The sequence below is a fragment of the Rhinatrema bivittatum genome, chromosome 5 (assembly GCF_901001135.1).
Source record: "Rhinatrema bivittatum chromosome 5, aRhiBiv1.1, whole genome shotgun sequence".
In the NCBI taxonomy this organism is placed as follows: Eukaryota; Metazoa; Chordata; class Amphibia; order Gymnophiona; family Rhinatrematidae; genus Rhinatrema; species Rhinatrema bivittatum.
This window is the reverse complement of record NC_042619.1, coordinates 281554116-281580792: the sequence shown is the minus strand read 5'-3', so window position 1 is coordinate 281580792 and position 26677 is coordinate 281554116. Positions and strand designations below refer to the sequence as shown.

Here is a 26677-nt window from a genome sequence, read left to right as displayed (position 1 = left end):
GGGTAGGTGGGGGGGGGGGGGGATGCTTAAGTGTGGGTTTCAGAGAGAGGGATCCTATATGAGGGGAGGGGGAATGCCGTGGAAAGAGAATGTGCGTGTGAGAGAGGAGAGGTGGTGGGGGGGAGGGTGAGAGACAGCTTGGTTGGTAAGAGGGGGAGTGGCGGGGGATTCTTGAGTGTGGGTTTCAGAGAGGGAGTCTATATGAGGGGGAGGGGTGTGGGGGAGGGAGGGTGACAGAGAGCAGGAGGGTGTGAGAGAGAGCATGGGAGGTAAGAGAGGGGGGGCTGGGGGGATGCTTGAGTGTGGGTTTTCAGAGAGAGGGAGCCTATATGAGGAGATTGTGAAGGAATGTGTGGTGTGTGTTGTGTGTTAGAGATTGGGAGCTCATGTGTATGAAAAAGGGACTGTGTGTATGTGAGGGTGCTAGCCTGTATGAAGGGATTGTGTATGTGTGAGACAGAGCCTGTGTGAAGGGCTGCGTGAGAGAGGGACATAGGAAGCCTGTGTGAGAATGTATGTGTGAAAGAGAAAGGGAGCTTGTGTGGGTGTGTATGCAAGAGAGAGGGCCCTGTATGAGGGGATGTGTGTGTGTGTGTGTGTGTGTGTGCGCGCGCGAGAGAGTGAGAGAGCCTGTATGAGGGTGTTTGAATGTGGAAGGGACACTCTTACAGTGAATTTCTAGGGAAATTCTGCTCAAAATATTTAAAATTCTGCAACTTTAAGTAATAACTTTTTTCTGTAATAATTTAAAATGTAATTACTTAAAGACTGACATGTAAATTGTGTTATTTTGACCAATATACAGTTTGCAGAATTTTGCAGAATGTCCAGTTTTTGTGTGCAGGATTTTAAATTTTTTTGCGCAGAATTCCCCCAGGAATAATTCTTTCCATCTGGCCCTTAAATGTTCTTTACATTTTTTATCTTGATACAGACTAAGATTCATGCTCCAGTTCATAGCTCTTTGTCCCAAATCGAAGGCCCACCATTACTCCGCAATTAATAAGTAATCCAACTTTGAGAAGCTTTTATGTGGGTTGGAGTAAAATGTTAAATCACTATCTCCAGGATGGAGATAGTGAGTATATCATTATAAACCGGTTTGCATGGTTTGGATGGTTTACAATCAATACTTGAGTCCACCACTATGTTAAACTCTCCACCCACAATTAACCTATAGTCAGAAATGCACAGCAATACAGAGGTCACCTCTTCGAAAAAAGCATGACTATATACATAAGGGCTATACAGATTGCATATCCCCACTTTACTTCCTGCCGTACTACCAAATATATTTGTTCTCTTCATTTACAACCTGGTGCTCTAATTGAAAAAGAGCCTGCTTATTTATCAGTATAACCGCTCCTCTTTCCTTCCTCAAATAGGAAAAGGAATATCATTGCCCAACCCAATCCCTTCTTACTTTATATGCTCTTCCTTCCCTAAATGTGTTTTGCAGTAGTAAAGTAAGGGCTTTACACCTTTCAAACATATCAAGCAACTTCCTCCGCTTAACGGGAGAGTGAATCTCATCCACATTTAATGTATAGATATTTATTTCAGCCATATTTCACAAATAATAAAGAATAGGATCAGTTTCCAGCATCCTAAAAACAATGTATCAGCATCTATTCCCAAGTGCAACCCAGCTTCAACATTCAGAAGGTTGACAAATTTGCATGCCTCCATGGCCAGTCTTTCTTCTCTTATTCCCATACCTCCATTCTCTTCCTTCCTTCATACAACCCATACTAAAATCACACACCCCCATCCAAACATCCACACATTCTCCTCTCCTTCCACCTATTTTGCTCCACTTATGAATCTCTCCATCCCCCGCCCCCTCCAAAGGACCACACCCCATATACCCCATACTTCTCCCAGGGTGTGCCTGGGCTGCTTCCCCCCAAATCATAATAGTTTGTGAAAACTCAGCATGTCAACAATCAGCAATATGCCAACTAGCATAGCCTCCTGTACATATAGCAACTTCCCAAGACCTCCTGGCCGTGAAGGGTGGGTCTGAAGGGCTGGCAGAAAGCTGCTAGAGGGTCTCATGGTGATCACATCCCTCACCTTATCTTTGAAGAGATTCTCTGCTGTACACAGCAAGTCAGCAAGTCTTTCCTGTACCTCCAGTTGGAGATCCGAGGCCTGCAGTCTTGTCATTCTGCGGGCACTGATTCCCACTGCAGAGACTCTCAATGCAGTCTCGAAAATATCATAAGTTGAATAAACTTCATGTTTTCCACATTCCAGGCCCTGCCGCACCAGCGATAAGAAGGGGTCTTGCTGCTGTTGAGGTAGTCGCTCGGCCACCTCCTGCACCTGCTTCCAGAGGTTACATGAGTATTGGCTCAAGTAGAACTGATAAGAGGCGATGCGGGCAATAAGCACATAGACCCTGGAATACTTTCTTCCCAAGAGCATCCAACACTCTGTGATCCTTGCTCAGGGGTGCCGAGGCATGGGTCTGAGAGCTCTCGGCCTTCTTGAGAGCAGATTTGACCACTACCGATTTGGTGTGACAGCTGACACTTCTAGAACCTGGTAGCCTGTTGGACGAGGTAAACCTCCATCCGCCTTCCTGTTGACAGGAGGTACTGTGAGGGGGTGTTCCCAGATCCTCAGCAGGAACTCCTTAAAAGATCTCGTGTATCGGGACCACCACAATCTCTTTAGGAGCCTCTATGAACTGGAGGATTTCCAGGACCTTGTGCCTGACATCCTCCATCAACTGAAAAGGGATAACCTTGGCTATCACCCCCACAAAACCTGCGAAGATCAAGTCCTCCAGTGGAGACCTCCTCCATTCCTCTGGAAAAGACTGCTCTGAAGGGAAACCCTCTGAGTCCTTGGAGAAGGATTCTGCAGAGTCATCCCCCTAGGGGTCATATGGGGCCTCATCCTCACTGTAATCCACAGGGGATTGGGCCCTAACTGCTCGGCCTTGATCCAGAAGACATGGCACCGGTGGCACCGGCAAAGCTGGGTGGGGGGGCTGCAGGCCTCAGTGTACCTGCTGGTCTTGACAGAGCTTCCTCCTCAGAGGAACAGTCAATGAGAACCATATCGGTCGAGGGAAGCACTGTGCCCCACCGGGCATCGATGGCCTCCTGGGAACCGACAACTGAGTCTGTAACACACCAATGAGTATACTGAGCAGTCCCAGCAGGGACAGCACAGGCGCTGACACAGTCAATGCTACGGCTCAATGCCCTGCAATGCCTGCTCCACTGCCAGCTGGTCTCTCTGTTCTGACTCCTCCTTGAAAGTTGCCTGTGCCAAAACCGAATGAGAGGCAGGAGGGGTGGCCAGATCTTCTTCTGAATCCCGAGGTGGATCGGCGACTGGCACCAGGACTAGTGGAGACTGTTGCGGGTCCCCAGTATCAATGAAGGATGGGCACTCCTCGCTATGGGGTGCCCTTCCACCGGTGGAACCGAGGATAGTTGACCTGTGCTAAACCTTCCTCGGTTTCCCTCAGTGCGAATCAACTTGTCCGCCAACACATTGTCCGCCAACTTGTCCGCCAACACATTGTCCATGCCCGGCAAATAGGTGGCTGTGAGGTACATCAAGTGGGAAAGGGCCCACGCCCATATCTGTGCAGCTTCCTGACACAGAAGGTAAGAGCCCATTCCCCTTGCTTGTTGATGTACCACATCACCACCTGATTGTTGATTTGAATCAGGATAGGTTGTTCAAAAGGCAATCCTGAAAAACCTTGAGGGCATATCTAATCGCCCGAAGCTCCAGGAAATTTATCAGATGTTTGGCTTCCTCTGGAGACCAGGTTCCCTGAGTCTCCAGGTTGGAGGCGTCTGTTGTCAAGGTAATTTGAAGTTCTGGAGTCTGAAATGGAAGGCCTTGAAGTAGATTGGAGTGTTGCATCCATCAGGCGAGCAACAGGCGGAGCTGGACATTGGTTGACAACTTGAACCCACTGGGATTTTAGGGTCCACTGCATTACTCTCATGGCTAGGCGGGCCATTGGAGGGTCATGCACCGAGGACGCCATGTGATCCAGCAGTATGAGGAAAAGACGAACAGTTGAGGATACTCGAGTCTGTAGATGATGCGCTAGAGAGGGTAGGCTGAAAGCTCAATCCTGAGGGAAGAAGGCTTTTGCCTGTATATTGTTTAGGTTGGCCCCTCTTAAGGATAGGGTTTGGGAAGGAACTGTCTTGGACTTGGGATGGTTGATTAAAACCCTAGGGAGATCAAGGTATGTAGAGTGAGACGCAAGGACGTCAATGCGGCTTGCTGAGTCGCAGCTCTTATCAACCAATCGTCGAGATAAGGGTAGGCATTAACCCCCTGACTCCTGAGAAAGGCTGCGACCACTAAGAGGCATTTGGTGAAGACTCGAGGAGCAGATGCTAGGCCGAAGGTTAGTACACGGTTCTGGAAGTGACAAGGGCTGACCAGGAATGGCAAGAATTTGCGATGAGATGGAATAATTGAGATATGTGCGTATGCGACTTGGAGATCCAGAGAGCACAGCCAATCTCCTCTTTGTAGAAGAGGAAGTAGAGAGCCCAAGGTTACCATTTTTAATTTTTTCCCTTTGCAGATACTTGTTTAGGGCACAAAGGTCCAGGAATGGATGAACACCACCTGACTTTTTGGGGATGAGAAAATACCGGGAACATAAGAACACAACAAATTGCCATGCTGGGTCAGACCAAGGGTCCATCAAGCCCAGCATCCCGTCTCCAACAGAGGCCAAACCAGGCCACAAGAACCTGGCAATTACCCAAACACTAAGAAGATCCCATGCCACTGATGCATTTAATAGCAGTGACTATTCCCTAAGAAAATTTGATTAACAGCCGTTAATGGACTTCTCCTCCAAGACCTTATCCAAACCTTTTTTGAGCCCAGCTACACTAACTGCACTAACCACATCCTCTGGCAACAAATTCCAGAGCTTTATTGTGCGTTGAGTGAAAAAGAATTTTCTCCGATTAGTCTTAAATGTGCTACTTGCTAACTTCATGGAATGCCCCCTAGTCCTTCTATTATTCGAAAGTGTAAATAACCGATTCACATCTACCCGTTCAAGACCTCTCATGATCTTAAAGACCTCTATCATATCCCCCCTCAGCCATCTCTTCTCCAAGCTGAACAGCCCTAACCTCTTCAGCCTTTCCTCATAGGAAAGCTGTTCCATCCCCTTTATCATTTTGGTTGCCCTTCTCTGTACCTTCTCCATTGCAACTATATCTTTTTTGAGATGCGGCAACCAGAATTGTACACAGTATTCCAGGTGCCATCTCACTATGTAGCAATATAGAGGCATTATGACATTTTCCATTTTATTAACCATTCCCTTCCTAATAATTCCTAAAAATCTGTTTTCTTTTTTGACTGCTGCAGCACACTGAGCAGACGATTTTAATGTATTATCCACTATGATGCCTAGATTTTTTCATGGGTGTTAGCTCCCAATATGGAACCTAGCATCATGTAACTACAGCTAGGGTTATTTTTCCCTATATGCAACACCTTGCACTTGTCCACATTAAATTTCATCTGCCATTTGGATGCCCAATCTTCCAGTCTTGCAAGGTCCTCACAATCCGCTTGCAAGGTATCACAATCCGCTTGTGATTTAACTACTCTGAATAATTTTGTATCATACGCAAATTTGATAACCTCACTCATCGTATTCCTTTCCAGATCATTTATATATATATATCTACTGAAAAGCATCGGTCCAAGTCCAGATCCCTGAGGCACTCCACTGTTTACCCTTTTCCACTGAGAAAATTGATCATTTAATCCTACTCTCTGTTTCCTGCCTTTTAACCAATTTGTAATCCACGAAAGGACATCGTCCTATCCCATGACTTTTTAGTTTTCTTCGAAGCCTCTCATGAGGGACTTTGTCAAACGCCTTCGGAAAATCCAAATACACTACATCTACCGGTTCACCTTTATCCACATGTTTATTAACCCCTTCAAAAAAATGAAGCAGATTTGTTAGGCAAGAATTCCCTTGGGTAAATACATGTTGACTGTGTTCCATTAAACCATGTCTTTCTATATGCTCTACGATTTTGATCCTGAGAATAGTTTCCACTATTTTTCCCGGCACTGAAGTCAGGCTCACTGGTCTATAGTTACCCGGATCGCCCCTGGAGCCTTTTTTAAATATTGGGGTTACATTGGCCACTCTCCAGTCTTCAGGTACAATGGATGATTTTAATGATAGGTTACGAATTTTAACTAATAGATCAGAAATTTAATTTTTTAGTTCCTTCAATACCCTAGGATGCATACCATCCGGTCCAAGTCATTTGCTACTCTTTAGTTTGTCAATCTGGCTTACTGCATCTTCCAGGTTCACAGTGATTTTGTTCAGTTCATCTGACTCATCACCCATGAAAACCATCTCCGGAACTGGTATCTCCCCAACATCCTCATTAGTAAATACAAAAGCAAAGAATTCATTTAGTCTTTCTGCAATGGCCTTATCTTCCCTAAGAGCCCCTTTAACCCCTCTGTCATCTAATGGTCCAACCTACTCCCTTCACAGGTTTCTTGCTTCGGATATATTTTAAAAAGTTTTTATTATGTTTTTTTGCCTCTTTGGCCAACTTCAATTCAAATTCTCTCTTCGTCTGTCTTATCAATGTTTTACACTTAACCTGACAATGCTTATGTTTTATCCTATTTTCTTCAGATGGATCCTTCTTCCAATTTTTGAAGGATGTTTTTTTGGCTAAAATAGCCTCTTTCACCTCACCTTTTAACCATGACGGTAATCGTTTTGCCTTCCTTCCACCTTTCTTAATGTGTGGAATACATATGGACTGTGCCTCTAGGATTGTATTTTTAAACAATGTCCATGCCTGTTAACACTTTTAACCTTTGCAGCTGCACCTATTTTCCTCATTTTATCAAAGTTTCCCTTTTGAAAGTTTAGTGTTTGAGCTGAAGATTTACTTATTGTCCCCCTTCCAGTTATTAGTTTGAATTTGATCATGTTATGATCACTGTTGCCAAGTGGCCCCACCACCATTATCTCTCTCACCAAATCCTGTGATCCACTAAGAATTAAATCTAAAATAGCTCCCTCTCTTTTTGGTTCCTGAACCAATTGCTCCATGAAGCAGTCATTTATTACATCCAGGAACTTTATGTCTCTAGCAAGTCCTGATGTTACATTTACCCAGTCAATATTGGGGTAATTGAAATCTCCCATTATTATTGCACTGCCAAATTGGTTAGCTTCCCTGATTTCTCTAAGCATTTCATCAACTGTCTGACCATTTTGACCAGGTGGACGGTAGTATACTCCTATCATTATACTCTTACCTAACACCCATGGGATTTCTACCCATATAGATTCTACTGAGTATTTAGTCTCTTGTATGATCTTTATCTTGTTGGACTCTCTACCTTCCCGGACATAAAGTGCCACACCCCCACCAAGTTGATCCTCCCTATCATTGCGATATAATTTGTACCCTGATATAGCACTGTCCCATTGGTTCTCCTGCTACCACCAAGTCTCTGTGATGCCAATTATGTCTATCTCATCATTTGCTGCTATACACTCTAACTCCCCCATCTTAGTTCTTAGGCTTCTGGCATTGGCATACAGACATTTCAAAGTGTGTTTTTATTTGTATTAACAACCTGCTTTTCAGTTGTTAGGGATAATTCGGAAATCATGAGCTTCGGTGATTTTTTTACATATAGTTACATGGACTATGTTTGCTTTTAATGGAACTTCTCTGTTGGGATGCCCTAACTCTCCTGTTTCATTAGTATCCTTCAAGGATACATTTCTCTGAACCATGCACTGTTGAGTGACTGTCGGCTTTCCCCCTTGTTCTAGTTTAAAAGCTGCTCTATCTCCTTTTTGAAAGTTAGTGCCAGCAGCTTGGTTCCACTCTGGTTAAGGTGGAGCCCATCCTTTTGGAAAAGTCTCCCCTTTCCCCAAAAGTTTCCCCAGTTCCTAATAAAGCTGAATCCCTCTTCCCTGCACCATCGTCTCATCCACGCATTGAAACTCTGGAGCTCTGCCTGCCTCTGGGGACCTGCACGTGGAACAGGGAACATTTCAGAGAATGCCATCCTAGAGGTTCTGGATTTCAGCTTCGTACCTAAAATCTTAAATTTGGCTTCCAGAACCTCTCTCCCACATTTTCCTATATCGTTGGTGCCCACATATACCACGACAGCTGGCTCCTCCCCAGCACTGTCTATAATCCTATCTAGGTAATGCGTGAGGTCTGCCACCTTCGCACCAGGCAGGCAAGTTACCAGGCGGTCCTCACGTCCACCAGCCACCCTGCTATCTACATTTCTAATAATCGAATCACCAACTATGATGGCCAACCTAACCCTTCCCTCCTGGGCAGTAGCCCTGGGAGACTTGTCCTCAGTGCGAGAGGACAATACATTACCTGGAGAGCAGGTCCTTGCTACAGGATCACTTCTGATACACTAGGATGATGTTCTCCTACTGGGAGACCTTTCTGATCCAAGGCAGCACTGGGGCTGCCAGACTGGATTTGGGTCTTGGCTACTATGTCCCTGAAGGTCTCATCAATGTACCTCTCTGTCTGCCTCAGCTCCTCCAAGTCTGCTACTCTAGCCTCCAGAGATCGGACTCGTTCTCTGAGAGCCAGGAGCTCTTTGCACCGAGTGCACACATACAATCTCTCACCGGCAGGTAAGAAATCATACATGTGACACTCAATGTAAAAGACTGGCAAGCCCCTCTCTTACTGCTGGACTGCTGCCTTCATCTTAGTTTTATTGAGTTCCTAGTTAAGTTTAGGATATTAAGGGTGTTGGAATGAGAGTACTTTAAATGTACAGGTGAATTTACTAATTAATCAGCTAGTCTCCTACAAGGGGATGATTAAACTTTCAATAAGGGCTGGTACAATAGTATGATTTAGATAAGACCCTGATTGATTTTTAATCAGAAAGTGTCTCGTGCCTAAAAATCAAACTCTAAAGAATATATCCCTTAATTTCACCTTTCACCAAACTTTTATAAGCCCAAAAATTTCTGAAAACAATACTTACCAATCTTCTTTAACCACCTATAAATTAATCTTCACTCAGTTAATGGAAGGGTTTGAGATTCTGGGATGCTGGGAGCAGTATGCAAATGAGCCTTCCGGTCCTCCTCTACTGCAAAGGGGGCGGGGCCTCTGGAAGCTGGGGCTGTGGACGTCAATCCCTGTATCGCTTGCGGTGACTTCCGGACTCCTCTCCCGGGGGATGCTGGGAGCAGTATGCAGATGAGCCTTCCGGTCCTCCTCTACTGCGAATAGAATCCCTGCCCCTGTTGGGAGAGAGGCACTGGTTCTATTGCCTGGGACTGGAGGAGGGTTGACACCTCCAGTTCTAGAAGGAGAGAGTGGTCGGACGATCCCCACATCAGCCAAGGTGGGGAGTCCGCCAGCAAAGTCAGGAAGTTGAGGTGGTAACCTTGAGTGACTACCGCCAGCACCACTGATCGGTGGTGACTGTGTGCCAAATGTTGGTGAAGTGGCACAATCGACCTCCGACCGGTACCGATGGAAGAGGAGGTTGGCATATGCTCTCCAGGGAGGAGTAAAAATCCTGACGCTGGTCCCGGCTGAGGAGCTGGTTGGGTCTTCTGAGGCCAGGATTGTCTAGATTGACCTTTTTGATAAGGTTTGGAAGGGCGACCTCGGGGAGCCGGAGGATAATACCTTCTTGTTTTGTAGGCTGGCCACTTAGAGTCTCGCCTGAATGTCCTCTTGGAGGTGGACGAGAACTCAGTAGGCACTGAAGAGAGTTGACACAGCGTTTCATGGTGGTCCTTTAGCTGCGCTACTGTCTCCTGGATCTTATCTCCGAACAGATTATCTCCAGCACAGGGCAGGTCAGCCAACCTGTCCTGCACCTCTGGTCTTAGGTCGGAGGATTTCAACCAGGCCCCCCTTCTTGCACTAATCCCCACTGCAGACACCCTAGAGGCAGTGTCAAATATATCGTATGCAGCGCGGACCTCATGTTTGCCTGCCTCTAGGCCTTTTTGAGCCAAAGCATTAAGGTCATCCTGAATTGGTCAGACAAAGATTCAGAGAAATCTTGGATTTTCTTAAAAAGGTTTGTTATTCTGGGTCATGTATAACTGGTAGGAAGTAATGCGAGATATAAGCATTGAACTATGAAAGACCCGTCTGCCAAAAGCATCCAGGGACTTCTGTTCCTTCCCTGGAGGAATGAGGTTTGGAATGCTGTGCTTTTTTTTTGGGCTGATTCCACACCCACAGTGTGATGATCCAGTTGTGATCTCTGAAACCCAGGAGCTGACTGTACAAGATAGGTGGCATCTATCTTACGGTTAACAGGCGGAACTGAACATAGGTGCTCCCAATTCCTCTTTAGTAGATCTATCAGGATTTCATGAATAGGAATAGACATGATTTCCTTAGGAACATCAAGAAACTGGAGAACCTCCAGCATCTTATGCCTTGAATCCTCTTCTGTGAAATTGAAAAGGAATTGTCTCAGACATTTCTTTAATGAAGTTAATAAAGGAGAGATCCTCAGGAGGAGAATGCCTTCTCTCTTCAGGAGGAGTTGGTTCTGAAGGCAGATCATCTGTATCCTATGAAGAATCATCAGTCCAAGGATCTTCAGAGGGGAGAAATGGCATTATTCCCGAAGGGCCAGGCCTAGGCATCGACGGCATCGGAGGTGGCACTGACGGCATCGATGGAGGCACCGACGGCATCGATGGATGAGTCGGTGGCAGAATTCCAGACGATGGTATGGGTATCGGTGTTTCTTCATCTTCCGATGACAAGGGTATCGGCGTCGAAGGAAGAGGACATACCGATGTCTTCGGTTCCAGCGGCGGAAGAGCACCAATCAACGCATCCAGTCTACCTAGTAGCGGTGTGAGCGCCACAGGAATCAGATTGGTGACTGGCTCGGGCACTGGTACCGGTGTCGATGGAGGCTGGAAGCCCTGCAGTGCCTTACCGATGACCTCTTGGATCATCCGATCCAATTCCTCACGGAAGCATGGAGCGTGGAGCCTGGAGTAGGAGGCAGTACTGGCATAGCCAGAGGTCCACTGGTGAAAGTGGAATTGCGGCTCCCTGCACTGATGAAGGTGGGGAACGCCTTGGTGACCCGGTCGCAGAGGAGGATGGGGCCTTCTCTGCACGGGATTTCTTCGTCGGTGGCTCTGTTGACACCGATGCCGAGGGCTTGTCTGGATCAATGGACTGAGCCTTCCGATGCCAGTGTCGACGCTTTTCACGATGTTCTCCTCGGTCCTTCTCCTGAGGCGATGAGGAAGAAGTCGACACCTTCGGAGAAGAAGAAGCCAGTCGGATAGCATCAGTGTCCCGCTGCTGGCAAGAGGTCGATGGCACCGGCTCATTCAAAGTCGAAGCGGTTGATGGAGTCGGGGATTTTGAATGAAAAAGAAACTCCATCTTTTCTAAGCAGGCTTTACGGCCCTTTGGCGTCATTTGGGCACATTTGGTGCAAGATAGGATATCATGGGCGGGCCCCAAGCACAATATACAAACTCTATGTGGGTCTGTGATGGACATTGTCCGAAGTCAATCGGGGCACCGACGAAAACCCGATGCCATGGCTTCGACAAAAATTTAGCCACAGTACGGTCGATGGCCAGTAGGTCCTGAAGGGAAAATTCGATGGGAATCGACCGCAAACGAGGGTAAAGCTTACCTTTCGCCCACGGATACAGATATCTATGGGGGGACCCCATGGGGTAGAATTTTTTGAAAATTTTTAAACAAGTTCCATGAGGAAAATTCCTGTCAGGAATCTCTAGAGAGCTCCTCAACCCACGTGGCTACTGCTGCACGGAAAATAAGAGACTGAAGGGGGATCCCTGCTGAATGCAGGGTTAGTGCCATGCTGGGCATGCCCAGTAGGTGCCAATCAAAGTTCTAGAAACTTTGACAAAAGTGTTGCATGATTGGGCTCCATCCTGTGATGGCACCCATATGTGAGGACTACCATCCTGCTTGTCCTGTCATTTTCCATCACACAGATTGCTAACTAGTGCTCTCCAGGAAGGTCATAGGGGTGGGTATTTACTACTAAGCATGCAGGTTTCCTTTCTATTTGTACATCTGGCAGCCATGTGCTGGACAGTACATTTAAAAAAGATTTTGTGAACATATGGGTCCTGCTTTAAAATACGGAAGATCTGTACGATGTTCATTATCACAGATAATCAAAATAGAACGTTCCTTCTGTGATTCATTTCTATCATGTTGTCAAAGACACTATACACAATCATATTCGCCGAGTGGGGCAAAGCTTTGCAAAACAGATTTCAGCCGCAGTTTACCAGTTTTAATCAACATGTAGTGGTCCATGCACTCCTGGTCGGGTGATAGGTCAAAGGTCAGTAAGGTCTATCCTTTGTAAAACCCGTGACAATCAATCAATAATGCACTTTCTTTCTTTCAAATGTTTACCCGTTGCTTTAACCAGTTGCATGAATTCTCTGACAAAGCATACATTCTCGAAGTCTGGTTTGAGAAGCTTCCCGGAAACTTCCTCATCATCCACATCAAAATTAATATCGTAATGTTTAAAATTGAAGGGGGTTTTAGTGTAATTACCACTGAAAGTGTTATTATCCACAAACCCCAATACGATAAGTTTGAGTAATTGACCCAAAAAGAGGTTTTCGTGCTTAGTCACTCGGGCTCTGTGTCTTTATAAAACAGACCACTTGTAAACTCTGTTTTGAGAGGTCCATCACCATAACTGAGAAGCAACTTTATGAGGGTAGCAGTTGTTGCTCTGACTAATGAATCGGTCTCTGAGAGTGATATCCAGCTGGTTGGTTCATGAGCGCTACTTTGGCCCCTATGACAAGATCTGCCCCATCTTTCATAATTTTACAGGTCAGGTACAGCATGTTGTTTAAATCTAGGTATTCCTCACCATGTCCGGCTATATAAAAATCTAAAGGGGCTGTTTCAGACAAGGAAGATAATGGTGGAATTTCCACATAAATTATTTTTTTGATGTTGATTTGAGTGGGGTCTAGTTGAAACAGATCCAATTCTGATTCCAAGCATTCTTCAGATCCCCGATGTACAAATGCCATAGTACTTTAGAATATATCTTGCTTCCTGGAGGAGAGGTTTCTCTTAGACTTGCGGTTAGGCTTCAGAGACTTGCCACATTGGGCATCTTTCTTTTAAAAGGTTCAGGAGGACCCTGTTGATTGGTTCTCTTTCTTTTAACAATTCTTCTAATCACCACTAATCGTGACCCTGGCTGCTCAGTGTTGTCATTCATTTTATTCAGAATGGCCTTGTGACATGGCCCATAACATGTTTGGCGATGTTTGTTAAACCTCATATGAAAAGTGCAGCAACAATCTGTGCTGCATAATAATTTCTGTGTACGCTGGGATCACCATAGTCTTTAACCTCAACCATTTTTAAAAAAAACAGCTTTCCGGAGTTGCAGGTGTAGCTTAAGGATCATCTTCCCATAACAAAATGAGATGTGTTGGTTCTGGTCTGTCTATTTCAAACATTATAGTGTCAATGTGCTGCTTGTTCCCAGAGACATAATGTGGCTTATCACAAGTGAAGGTAATGAACTCATCCTTTACCCCTATAGCAGGAACATAGCGAAGTAGCTGCACAAAATGTTCTCCCACCAGTTGGTGCTCTACAATACCTGTGTACAGGTATAGGGTATTAAACCCACCCGTGATATCTGTTGGATAGCAAGCGCTGTGTATTCGTTTTAGCTTCTAGCCCTAAAATGCTCATTAAATCACCCTTTGTGAAAATTACTGCGTTAACCTCTGATTTTAATTTGATTCTTCGAGTATTGGGGTCATAAATGATCTGTGGTGGTATGGGCTTAAAGAGACCATTCATATCATGGTTCATTCAGTCCACTAAACTTTGAATGGTTGCATAATGCCCTCTTCGTACAACAAAGTGATGCTCCATGCTTCCAAGGTGACCATGTACTTATGATCATCTTTATTATCACCCCATGTGTGCGGGTACTGTATTTACACCAGCCCCACCTTCCCATGGTCCCTGTAGGTCCAATGGCCTAGCAAATTGTATCGTGAAATTAGAAATGGTATTTTGTGGAAATAACCTTACATAGACATTATGTAAAATCGCCCTTCATTCATTTTTCTTTTTTTATGATACAAGGCCTTTTCAAATCAAACATCTTGAACCTCTGATGCCTTTATCCAACTGTTATATTTTTCAGGCCACCCCCGCCATTTCACAAAACACTGTTTTGTTCTTTCCTCTCCCTTTTACCTTAAGAACCTTAGCAATGAAGTATATTTTATCATTTCGAGGGTTAATTTTCAATAATTCTTCAAGATAAAAAGAACCTTGAATGGCTTCCTCACTATAATCTTGTACCTTGTACACTGTTTTCTGCCCTATGTTTAAAACATCCGTTAGTATAAATATCTCATCAGTCCATGTTTGTTCTTAACCTTTTTCAAATTTCCCTTTAGTTTGACAGTCTAACATGATCCCCCTTTTTAAAAGACAGCTTAGAAGGTTCATGTATGCTGTTATCGCCGTAGATTACTTTCCAGAACCGCAGCGAGTTTGAAGCTGTTACATTGACAGGGCTAGCCTGTACTGTTCTGGGAAAGCTATGGTTATAATTTTTCACAAAAGCCTGCAGCACATCTTAATATCGAAAAGTATTGTGCGATGGAAAGTTTCGCCATATGTTGGATTTTAAGGTTCTGTTAAATCTCTCCACAACCACTGCTTTAAAATCATTGTTGGTCACAAAATGATGAACACCTCTATGATTTAACAAATTCTTCATAGTGCTATTTAAAAACTCTTTACCCTTGTCTATTTGTATTTTATTGTGAATATAGCCACCATTAAATATATTTTCAAATGCCTTAGCCACTTCATGGCCTGTCGTTTTTAGGCTTACAATCCATACATATTTTGACACGATATCTACCACAGTTAATAAGTATTTGTAGCCGTTGTTATAACCAAACAAGGCGGTCAGGTCAACCAGATCAGCCTGCCATTGTACATCCACATCTGACACAATGGTTTTGTTTCTTTTAACATGTGTCCTTGCAGGTCTGTGTAAAGAAAAACTATTTTGATCTGTAAGCCATTCAATTACTTGTTTTCTGGTCACTGTTTCATTACATGTTTTAGCAGCCTGAAAAAGAGTATTTATTCCACCAAAATTTCCTATAGCGCCTCGGTCATAATTTATTTACTAGCTGCTCGTGCATGGTTGCAGTGGTCTGTATTTAAAACAAAAACTCAAGCCTTGTTTTATTCACTATTGCATGCCTGAGTTTCTAGTACCCAACCCCCACACTCTGCTATTAATCATCCTTTTTGTATACTACAAATGGATCTGCTTACATTTCATCTGCATGTCTTCTAGGCAGGGTCATTGGGCATGTGTATTTACACTGAGGGGGAAGAGGGAAGGGGCGGGGAGAGATAGAGCTTCCTGCTATGTCACAGCTAGTAACATTTCACTCTGTATGCCAGCCAGGCAGGCTACTTGGGCTTGCGTATTTACACTGAGGGGAGGAGGAAGGGGAAAAGAAAGAGAGCTTCTTCCTACAACACAGCGAATAACTTTTAAATCCGTGGTCAGAAAGTCCTGTTTCCGGCTCTGTCACACCCCCAGTAGCAATTATTTGGACTTCCATTGAGGTCATCAACAAGCAGACAGGGTCCATTAATTTTGTCATTAAAAATGACAAGACCATTTCTGATGACATTCTAGGGGGCATATTTTTAGGGGGTGGGTTGGACTTCCAGTAATGTTATCAAGTCAGTCAAGGGTCATTTCCTGTGATATCATAAGAGGTGTAACTTAGGGTGGAGAATGGGAGGTACTCCATTCACTTCTATGGGGTGGGAGGGGCATGGTTGGAGTTTGGAGCCGGAGTGGGTAGGGGGTGGGCGGGGCTTAGACCAGAAGTGTACCCATTATACTACTTTTGTTACATCGGTTCTTCAGTTGTGTGTGTTATATTCCTGTTTTCCATGTATCAGATTGATGCCTCCATGTGGTTTTAATAGGCATCACAAAGCAGAACCTTATTAAAAGCCTGATGTACTAAGCTACACAGAATTTAAGTCTACTTCACATGTAAAACTGTCAAGTCATGCATAAATTGCACTTAAGTATAAAATGTCCCATTCTTACAAGAGAAGCAGACTGAATTTTTTGGGCTTAGCAAGCAGAAAAAGTCTACACACAAAATTGTAATTAAATTCATCATTAATAGCTGCTGCAGTGCAAAATCATGCAAAGCTACTCAATGAATTCTGCAGAAACATGAAAATAGCTTTGTAGGCAGGTTTTCATTAAAAAAAGATAACCACTTCAACAAGGTGTAATTATCTTTTTTGTGAATGAGCCTGTAAGAAAATTACACGCAACTTTTCTACTAGACTCATAGCATAAGAGTCCCAGCAGAAAAGTTACACTCAGAATATCATGACTTCTTTGCAAAAACATACACAGCTTAGTACATTAGCCTATAAATTAGACTTCTAATGGTGGCTGTGCCTATGGAGAAGGATCTTTTAAAGCTTTTATCCACTAATATCTCCAAAATTAAATATTACTTAGATCAGGAAAAGGGAATTTAAAGCTTTTATTTAACTGCCAATTGATTTATCTAAAATCACTCTTAATTATGATGACTTAAACGTTTAGCCTCCCTACCTCCCCCAACCAACTTCCCTCCATCGTTGAACTGTAGTTTAAATACTTAAAATTAAATCCAGCGCACCCCATTGGTTCTCTACCAGTTTCAGGTTAAGCCAATTCTTCATTTAAGAGAAAACGTAACAGTGTGGGTAGTTGGCTCCCCCATGTGGGAGAAGGTAAATGGTAAGTTCCTCTAATATATAACTATCTGACCACCATTTTATGTTTTAGAAGATTTTAGTTTCCCTTGCAAGGGCAGCAATGAATCTAGCTGTCCGCTGTTTTTGATTAGGATGGAGGATAAGGCCTCTGAAGGTTTTAGAAGTGAAATCAAGGAAGGATATGAAGTCAGAGAGCCTTCCTTTATTTTGAATATCCATTTTAAAGAACATTTCCTTTTACTAAGCTGGGAATTTTTCCGCCCTCCTTTTCCCTTTTTTTCTGTAAAAGGATTTTTATCTACCTTTTCTGGGTTCCCATTAACTAGGGACTCAGTCTTTTGTGATTGACAAGCAAAAGGGAAAGGTTCCCTCCATCTGCATCCAGAAGGAAGAAGGAGAGAGTGTGAGAAAAGAGTTCTAGAGGACCCCTATAAAGACTCACATGCATTTATTGAAGATTATGAGAGAGGAGGAGTGCAACAAGTATCAACCTAATACTATAAGAAGAAAGGGAAATGTGAAAGAAAACTACTGGAGAGGAGACTGTTCAAATTGGGAAACTTGTGCTGAGGTATATACCCAGGGACTCTGGAATACCTTAAGAACAGAGATTTGCTATCTGGACCCAGTCCACCTTAAGACAGGGAATTCTGAGTAAAGGCTGTCTCCTTTGCTCCAGGAATATAATATAGGCTGAGAGGAAAGCAAAGGAAGAAACCAGACTTTAAACAAGAACAATTTGTGGATAGATCATGAATAAAAACAACTTGTTTGAGTTTGTATTACTGAGAGGTATTTGTGAAAGTGGAATACTATTGGTTTATCTGCACTGTAAATAAAGCATATAGAAGAAAAAAAAGCCTTGACTATTCATTTCAGTATCACACATGATGTCAGTTTGGGGATTTTTCTGTGCTAAGCAACAGTCAGAAATGCATGCCTCAGGAGAAAAGTTCTGAAATATACAGTAGTGCAAGAGAAAAAAAGTTATACAATCAGAAGTGCAGCCTCAAGGCAGAAAAGAAGTGTTTGGTGTTTGGTAAAGTCTGTATTACAGATAACACTGGGGTGTCAAAAGCTGAGGAGAGATCAAGAATGATAAGAAGAGCCTGCTGACTTCAATCAACAAATAAGATTTAGGTCATCCACGAGAGATGATAATGCGGTTTCTGTGCTATGAAGGGATCTGAATCCTGATTGGAAAGGGTCAAGCTGATTTGTAGCTTGTTGTAGCTCTTCTAGTTGAGGCAGTACCGTTTTTTCAATGATTTTGCAGAGGAAGGGAAGATTCAAGACTGGACGCTAGTTGCTAAAGATGTTTGAGTCTAGACCAAGTTTCTTGAGTAAGGGTTTTACCATGCCTTTTTGAGGCATTTCGGGAGGTGGCCTTCTGAAAAGGGAGGCTACGTTACACTTAGCAGGTCCGGCATGTAACTCAATTGGCAATACCGGATATTTTACCGAACAGGAACCAAAGCCCTGTACATTTTCAACACACGCTTTAAACTGCATCCCCTTTTAGAAACCTTATAAGCTGTACACTATTTTTTTGCTGCCAACTTTTGGAAATTGTTCCCTGTGGATCCCTCCGGACACAGCCTCTATGGCAAAACACGGCTATGTTGGGGAACTATACATCTTTGATACTCCTTTAAAGTCTACAATAAAAGCTGCAAAAACTTCACTGCACCATTACTTTGATTTATTTGGAACATCATTATTGATTGGCTTCACATCCTACTCTTCGCTATGTTAACATAATAAACCATCAAGGGACGTGTACCATCAATGGCTGTGTTTAAATATGGGCCTCTGGAACCTCTAACCAGGACTATTAGCCCAGAGGTTACAAATGTAATAGCACAGTTGGTATAATACATTAATAAGTTCAAAACATAACTCAGCTTACCCTAAGATATGGCTGCTCTACAAGCAATGTCTCTTCATCAGTGTAAGTAAATACAGTGAAGTTTGGTGAAAGACTGTCTCTGCAAAATTAACATTTAAAACATAATTAAAAATAAGAAACAGCTTTATAACAACTTTAGTAGGCCTAAAGAATATGCTATAATAAATCTATATTTTAAACATTTACAATTAAATTGTGAATTAAGGATTTGCCTCAATAATTAAACTATCATAAAGCAAAATTGCTTACCTTGTAATAGATGTTATCCCAGGACAGCAGGATGTAGTCCTCACATATGGGTGACATCAGTAATGGAGCCCTATGTACGGAAAACTTCTTTAAAAGTTTCTATGAAACTTTTGACTGGCACCAGAGTGCCTACTGAGCATGCCCAGCATGCCATGATATTCCCTGCCACAGGGGTCTCCCTTCAGTCTTGTTTTGTAGCAATTAGCGTTAGCCAAAAATAAAATAATAAAACGTATTGGACCCAACTCCACGGGGTGGCGGGTGGGTTTCGTGAGGACTACATCCTGCTGTCCTGGGATAACACCTATTACAAGGTAAGCAATTTTGCTTTATCCCAGGACAAGCAGGATGCTAGTCCTCACATATGGGTGATTAGCAAGCTAGAGGCTGAGTCATTTTAAGGTGAAGCAACAGTGAAGTATCGTTGTTGAAATGAATCAGCCGAAGATCACAGCAGGTTGGATGTAGAAGGAGTTGGGGTTATACTGGAAATAAGTTTTTTAAGACAGATTGTCCATAGGCTGAGTCTTGTCTTCCTTCTTTGTCTAAACAGTAGTGAGCTGCAAAAGTGTGAAGAGAACTCCATGTTGCTGCTTTACAAATGTCCAGAATAGGTACAGAGCGAAGGTGCGCTACTGAGGTTGACATCGCTCTGACTGAGTGTGCTTTTACTCGCCCTTGAAGAGTAAGGCCTGCTTTTTCGTAACAAAACTGTATGCAATCTGCTAGCCAATTTGACAAAGTATGTTTACCCACTGGTTTACCAGGTTTGTTTGGATCATAGGATACAAATAGTTGACTGGATTTCCTTTGGACTGTAGTGCGGTTTAAATAGAAAGACAGTGCACGCTTACAGTCCAAGGTATGTAAGGCTCTTTCACCCTGGTGAGAGTGAGGCCTTGGAAAGAATGTTGGTAAAACTATAGATTGATTGAGGTGGAATTCCGTGACTACTTTTGGAAGGAATTTTGGATGAGTACGGAGGACCACCCTGTCATGTAGGAACTTTGTAAAAGGTTCGTATGTGACTAAAGCTTGTAGTTCACTGACCCTTCTAGCTGATGTAAAGGCTATGAGGAATACAGTTTTCCAAGTAAGATATTTAAGGTCACAGGTATCTATGGGTTCAAATGGAGAACCCATAAGCCTGGTTAATACTACGTTCAGGTCCCATTGCATGCTTGGGGAATGAACTGGAGGTTTAATGTGATTTAGACCTCTCATGAATTTACTGACGAGAGGCTGTGTAGAGATAGGTGTGTCGCCCAGCTTGTTATGATAAGCTGAGATTGCACTCAAATGTACTCTTACAGATGAAGTCTTAAGACCAGAGTCTGAGAGATGGTATAGGTAATCTAGTAGTGAGGTAGTGGGGCAAGTGAAAGGATCTAGTGCTTTCTGAATGCACCACAAAGAAAACCGTTTCCATTTGTAGGAATAATTCTTTCTAGTGGAAGGTTTACGTGATGCTATCAGCACTTGAGATATAGTGGCTGGAAGGTTGAGTGGTTGTAAGATCAAGCTTTCAACATCCATGCTGTCAGGGACAGGGATTGAAGGTTGGGATGGCGCAGCTGACCTTGTTCCTGAGTTATGAGATTGGGAGCTACTCCCAGGCGAATTGGATCCCTGACTGAGAGGTCTAGAAATGTGGGGAACCATACTTGTCGAGGCCAGTATGGGGCTATGAGTATCATGGTCCCCTTGTCCTGTTGTAGTTTTACTAACGTTTTGGTTATGAGTGGTATCGGTGGATACGCATATAACAGGCCTGAATTCCAATGGCGAGCAAAGGCGTCCTTTGGCAGGCTGTTCTGCTGCCAGCGGAGAGAGCAGTAATTGTTCACTTTTTAGTTCAGATGGGATGCAAAGAGATCTATTGTTGGTTGACCCCAGCGTTGAAATATCTTGGTTGCTAGCGCTGGGTCTAGAGACCACTCATATGGTTGGAAATGACGGCTGAGGCGATCCGCTACTGTGTTGTGGTTGCCCGCTAGGTAGGTGGCCCGTAGAAGAATTTAGTGTGCTAGGGCCCAGTCCCAAATTTGAGCTGCTTCTTGACAAAGGAGGTAGGAACCTGTTCCCCCTTGTTTGTTGATGTACCACATGGCTACTGTGTTGTCCGTTTGGATCAGAACAGTCTTGTGTGAAAGGCAGTCCTTGACAGCATGTAGTGCATAGCGTATAGCTCAAAGCTCCAGGAAGTTTATTTGAAAGGAGGCTTCGTGTTTTGTCCATGTGCCTTGTGTCTTTAGATGACCAATGTGTGCTCCCCAACCTAAGGTGGACGCATCTGTAGTTAAAGTCACTTGTGGAACTGGTTGCTGGAAAGGTAGGCCTTTGAGCAAGTTGATCGTTGATGTCCACCAGAGAAGGGAAGATTTCAGATCTTGTGTTATCTGAATGGGCGTGGACAATGGTTGAATGGCTTGAATCCACTGATCTTTGAGTGTGCATTGCATTAGTCGCATGGTCAGTCTGGCCATGGGAGTGACGTGAACTGTTGAGGCCATGTATCCGAGTAGGGTGAGGCACTGATGAGCTGTAACTCGAGACTGATTGCGAATAGAGTGTGCTAGGAGAACGAGCGTTTGAGCACGGTCTCTTGGAAGAAAAGCTTTTGCTGTGATGGTGTTGAGATCTGCACCTATGAACTGCAACTGGTGAGATGGTGTGAGATGGGATTTCTCGTAATTGATGAGAAATCCCAAGGAGTGAAGCAACTTTATTGTGAGCTGGAGAGAAGTGAGAGCTCCGCTTTGTGTTTGACTCCTGATGAGCCAGTCGTCTAAGTAAGGAAATACATGCACTCTTTGTTTGTGAAGATGTGCCACCGCTACTGCAAGACACTTTGTGAACACTCGAGGTGCTGAGGCTAGGCCGAATGGTAGCACTCGGTATTGGAAGTGTTGTCCTTCCACCAGAAATCGCAGGTACTGCCGATGAGGAGGAAAAATGGGAATGTTAGCGTAAGCGTCTTGAAGATCCAGAGAGCAGATCCAATCTCCTTTTTGAAGAAGAGGAGGCATGGTGCCTAACGATACCATCCTGAATTTTTCTTTCTTTAGAAATTTGTTGAGACTTCTGAGGTCCAGGATAGGACGTAGGCCCCCGGTTTTCTTTGGAATGAGGAAATATCCGGAGTAGAATCCTCTGCCCCACTGAGGCCTGGGAACTGGTTCTATGGCCCTGGCTCTCAGAAGGGTGGATAATTCTGCTTGCAGGATTGTGGAGTGATGAGTCACTGTCCAAGATGAAAGAGGAGGATTTTCGTTTGGTACAGTGAGGAAATCCAAGCGGTACCCTTGAGCTGTAATTGAGAGTACCCATTGATCTGTTGTGATGGAGGTCCAAGTTTGATGGTAATAAGCTATTCGACCTCCGACTGGTAAGTGTGGAAGAGGATTTCGAGAAGGGCTTCTGCTCTCTGGGTGGTTTTCAAAAGCCTGATGTGGATGCAGTTGGCCCAGGATGCTGGGGCCTAGTAGGCCTCTGTCTAACCTGAGAACGCTGAGTAGGGAGTGGTTGTCTCGCTCTGGTAGCAGGAGGGTAGTATCGTCGAGGGCAATAATATGGTTTTCTCCTTCTCTTCTAGGAGGCCTCCTAGAAGTTTGATGTGTCTCCTGAGGAAGTTGAGACAATTGTTTTAGGGTTTCTGTGTGGTCTTTTATGGTCGCCACTGCCTCCTTGACCTTGTCTCCAAAAAGGTTTTCACCTAGACAAGGTAGGTCTGACAACCTTTCCTGCACTTCTGGCCTTAGTTCAGAGGATTTTAACCAGGCCCATCTCCGAGCCGTGATACCGGAGGCTGATAAACGGGAGGCCGTCTCGAAGCAAACATACTGGCTCTCACCTCGTGCTTGCCTGCTTCTAGGCCCTTATGCACGAGACGGAAGAAACCCTCTTGAAACTGGTCTGGAAGTTGCTGAGAAAGAACTTCAACCTGTTTCCACAGGTCACGCTAATACTGGTTCAAGAATAATTGATAGGAGTTTATCCGTGAGACCAGCATTGCTCCTTGGAAGATCTTTCTTCCTAAACTGTCTAGGAAACGACTGTCTTTGCCTGGAGGTGTGGAAGCATGTTGTTTCAGTCTCTTAGCCTTTTTCTGGGCTGATTCAACCACTACAGATTGGTGTGGCAGTTGAGATTTTTGAAACCCTGGAATGGGTTGGACGAGATATGTGGCATCAGCTCGTTTGTTAACTGCTGCCACAGAGCCAGGGTGCTCCCACATCCGGTACATTAGCTCTTGCAGGACTTTATGCACTGGAATAGCTAGTATCTCCTTAGGAGGATCCACGAACTGAAGGACCTCCAAGGTCTTCTGCCTAGTGTCTATTTCAGAAAGAAGTGAGAATGGAATAGTGTCAGACATCTCTTTAATGAAGTTAGAGAAGGAAAGATCTTCTGGGGGTGATTTCCTTCTGTCTTCTGGTGGTGAAGGTTCAGATAAAATATCTTCCTCAGATGAGATATCATCCCCCGAGTCAGTACCAGTATCCAGTGGATGACCTGATGGTCTAAGAGGTTTAAAAGGAACCTCAGATAGTGGTGTATGTGGTCTCATAGGTGGGATAACACCTGATGAACCAGGTACTGGTTCTGGAAGTGCATCTGAATCCAAACCCTGAGGTGAAGTAGAAAAAACCTGAATTAAGGTGTCTAATTTATCCATTAATGGTTGAAAAATGGAGGATTCTTGACCTGGCATCGATGGTGGTATCTGTGCCGGTAGCCGAATGGGAATTGACGGCATCGGCAGTCCATGCGCAGGAACCGGCGGCATCATCGATGGTTGTGGTGATGGTATGGCCGGAATCGGCATCGAGGGTACCGGTGCTGGAACGGGCGATGTCATCGGAATCGGTGTCGATGGCATCGCTGGCGTAGACGGCTGAGGTCGTGGCATCGCCTCGATGAATGCGTCTCTGACCGCTTGACGTATATATACATCAAGTTCCGCCCGCATGGATGGTGAAAACAGAGCAGCCATGGGGGGAGGCGGTAATGGCAATGCCGGTACCTCCTCAGGGCCCTGAGGAGGCACGGTTCCCTGCGCCGGGGATGTCACAATGTCTCCCTGCGAGTTACAAATTTTAGCAACTATGGAATGAGCCTGGGCAGCTTTCAGTTTTTTGCGCCAAAAGCCTTCCTGCTCTATTATCTCCCTCAAAGTATTGCTGCTTCAACACATCAAGAGAGTGGCTAATAGCAGCATCATCAATAGCCCTAATAGCATCCCTGACCCTTAATATCTTTTGATAGATAATGTTGGATAAAGAGACTTCATGTTGCTGAGTCAAGCAGTCAAGATCCTGCAATAAGGACTTGCGAGTCCTCGCCCGTTCTTTGTTACAATACATTGGTCTTGCAGTGATTAGACCCCTAATAACTGCCTTAGAACAATCCCATAGCGTGGTTGGAGAAATGTCTCCTGATCGGTTGGTGTCAAAATAGGCTTGTAATTGGCATTCTAAATGTTTAACAAAATCATCATCTCGGAGCAGACTGTCATTGAGCCTCCAGCTACGGAATCCATGGTCTGGCTCCTGCAACCTTACCTCCAGCCAGATTGGAGCATGGTCCGACCAATTTATGGCTTCAATGCCAAGTGTACAGACCTCCTTTTGAAGAGTTTTAGTGATAAAGAAGTAATCAATACGAGAGTATAAAGTGCCTGCTTAAACGCCTCCGCTGCTTCTTCAATGGTCTTGACACGGTGGGTGATGCCTTTTACCTGGAACTAGAGGCCCGAAGGGGAATGTTCATTGGTAGCATATGGCACACTCAGCAGGTTAGCTGTGACTTCCCGAAGAGCATATCTTTTGGGTAGGGTAATCGGCGCCAGGTCCTGATAGTTCTCTAGCTTAGTATTTTGCCAGGTAAGATCCTTTATCTGCCTGGATTTATCATAGATCTGCATTTTGAGTGTGAAGTCGTGGCAGCAAATAATGATGTCACATGGCCTAGAGTCACTTCGTGGCTCCAGGGCGCGGTGCGCTCTATCTAGCCATATGTCCATCTGCACAGCCCCCTCGGTGTTCTGTTCAGCAGTTGCTGAGTTTAAAATAAAGGTGCATACTTGCTGTGCCACTGCTTTTGCATCTGCGTACTCCTCCATGTCGGGAACTCCTCTAATTCGTAAATTATTCCTCCTGCTCCAATTCTCCAAATCTTCTAATTTTTCATTAATCAACGAAATATCGGAACGGAGGGTCGACTGCTGTGTAAGTAGGTGGCCAATATCCTCGCTATGCTGATCGACACGCAAGTCATTTTCATCGACCCTGCTGCCCAGAGCGTTAAAATCTTCCTTAAGGTCCGCCATTGCTGCCATGAGGTTGGCCTTCTACTGCCTAAGTTCGGAGCGCAGTTCTACAAACCAGCTCCGGAGCTCATCCCGAGTTGGCAAAGTTGGAATAGAACCGGGCTCAAACAGGCTGTTGCTGCGGGGTGGCTCTGGTGCTTCAGTGGGACAAATCGAGGCGCCAATTTTCTCCGCGGCCATTTTGGCCCCTGCTTCCGCCACCATTTTGCCATAGGAAAACTGCTTTAAATCCGTAGTTTTCTTTTTAGACGCCACAGAAGTCAGTATTACTGTTGCGGACAATACTGAGGGTTGGTCCTGCAAAAAATCGGGTCTTTTTTCGCTAATTTTGACAGTTTACTGCCTGTGGGGAACGGAGCTCCGAGCTCACGCGTCTGCTCTCATCAGCGCCAGAGAGCGCCCCTCCCTCTTAGTAGATTTTAAAGCTAAATTTAGTTAGGTAGTCTACTCTCTAAGAAGGTGGGTAGGTATTTAGCATAGCTAATTCTTCCTGCTGTCTATGGAAAACACTGTTCACAGTAAGAAAACTTGCTTTCTCCATTGACAATCAAGGCTGAATTAGCCATGATGTGTAGGTAGTCCCAAGCTGAGGGTTGCAGCAGAGCATTTGCTGAATAAACAACCAGGAACCCACCATGAAGAATAGATAAATGGATGAACAGGCTACACAAAACTGCTTATCCAAATTTACTGTCACTTTTTTATATTGTCTAGACATTCAAGTTACAGCTCTGCAATGCCTTCAATGGGCACAAATCACAGATGAGCCACTGATGCAGCTCTGACTCTCACTTGATAAGTCTTGACGTAGCATTTGTAATCTGGAGGCCTGTTAGAGCATTACAATTTGTGATATAGTCTGCTAGCCAATTGGACAATGAACGTTTAGTAACTGCTGTACATAGTCAGTTAGGATCATAAGAGATGAATAGTTGCAAGGCTTGATGATGTGGCTGTGTTATCTTCCAGCAATAAACCAAGACTTTTTTATAGTCAAAAAAGTGCAGGGCTTTTTCACCCTCATGTGCATGTGCCCTAGAAAAGAACGTGAGTAACATGACAACTTGATTTATATGAAAAGCTAACACAATCTTTGTCAGAAACTTTGGGTGAATATGGAGCACCACTCTGTTATGGAAGAACTGCATATAAGGAGAGTAATGTACTAATGCCTGAAGTTCACTGACTCTTTTGGCTGACATGATTGCAACAAGGAATAAAGAAGAAGTTGCTTACCTGTAACAGGTGTTCTCACAGGAGAGCAGGATGTTAGTCCTCACATATGGGTGACATCACAGGATAGAG

The 26677-nt window shown here is 44.3% G+C and overlaps 1 protein-coding gene across 1 annotated transcript in view; it reads right to left on the bottom strand.

Annotated features, from left to right (window-relative positions):
• LOC115092772 (disintegrin and metalloproteinase domain-containing protein 9-like) overlaps positions 1-26677 on the bottom strand; it is a 239901-nt gene that overhangs the window by 146307 nt on the left and 66917 nt on the right. The window contains exon 5 of the mRNA XM_029604074.1: positions 18793-18871. Within this exon, the coding sequence (XP_029459934.1) occupies positions 18793-18871 (79 nt within the window). The remainder of the gene's footprint in view (positions 1-18792; positions 18872-26677) is intronic.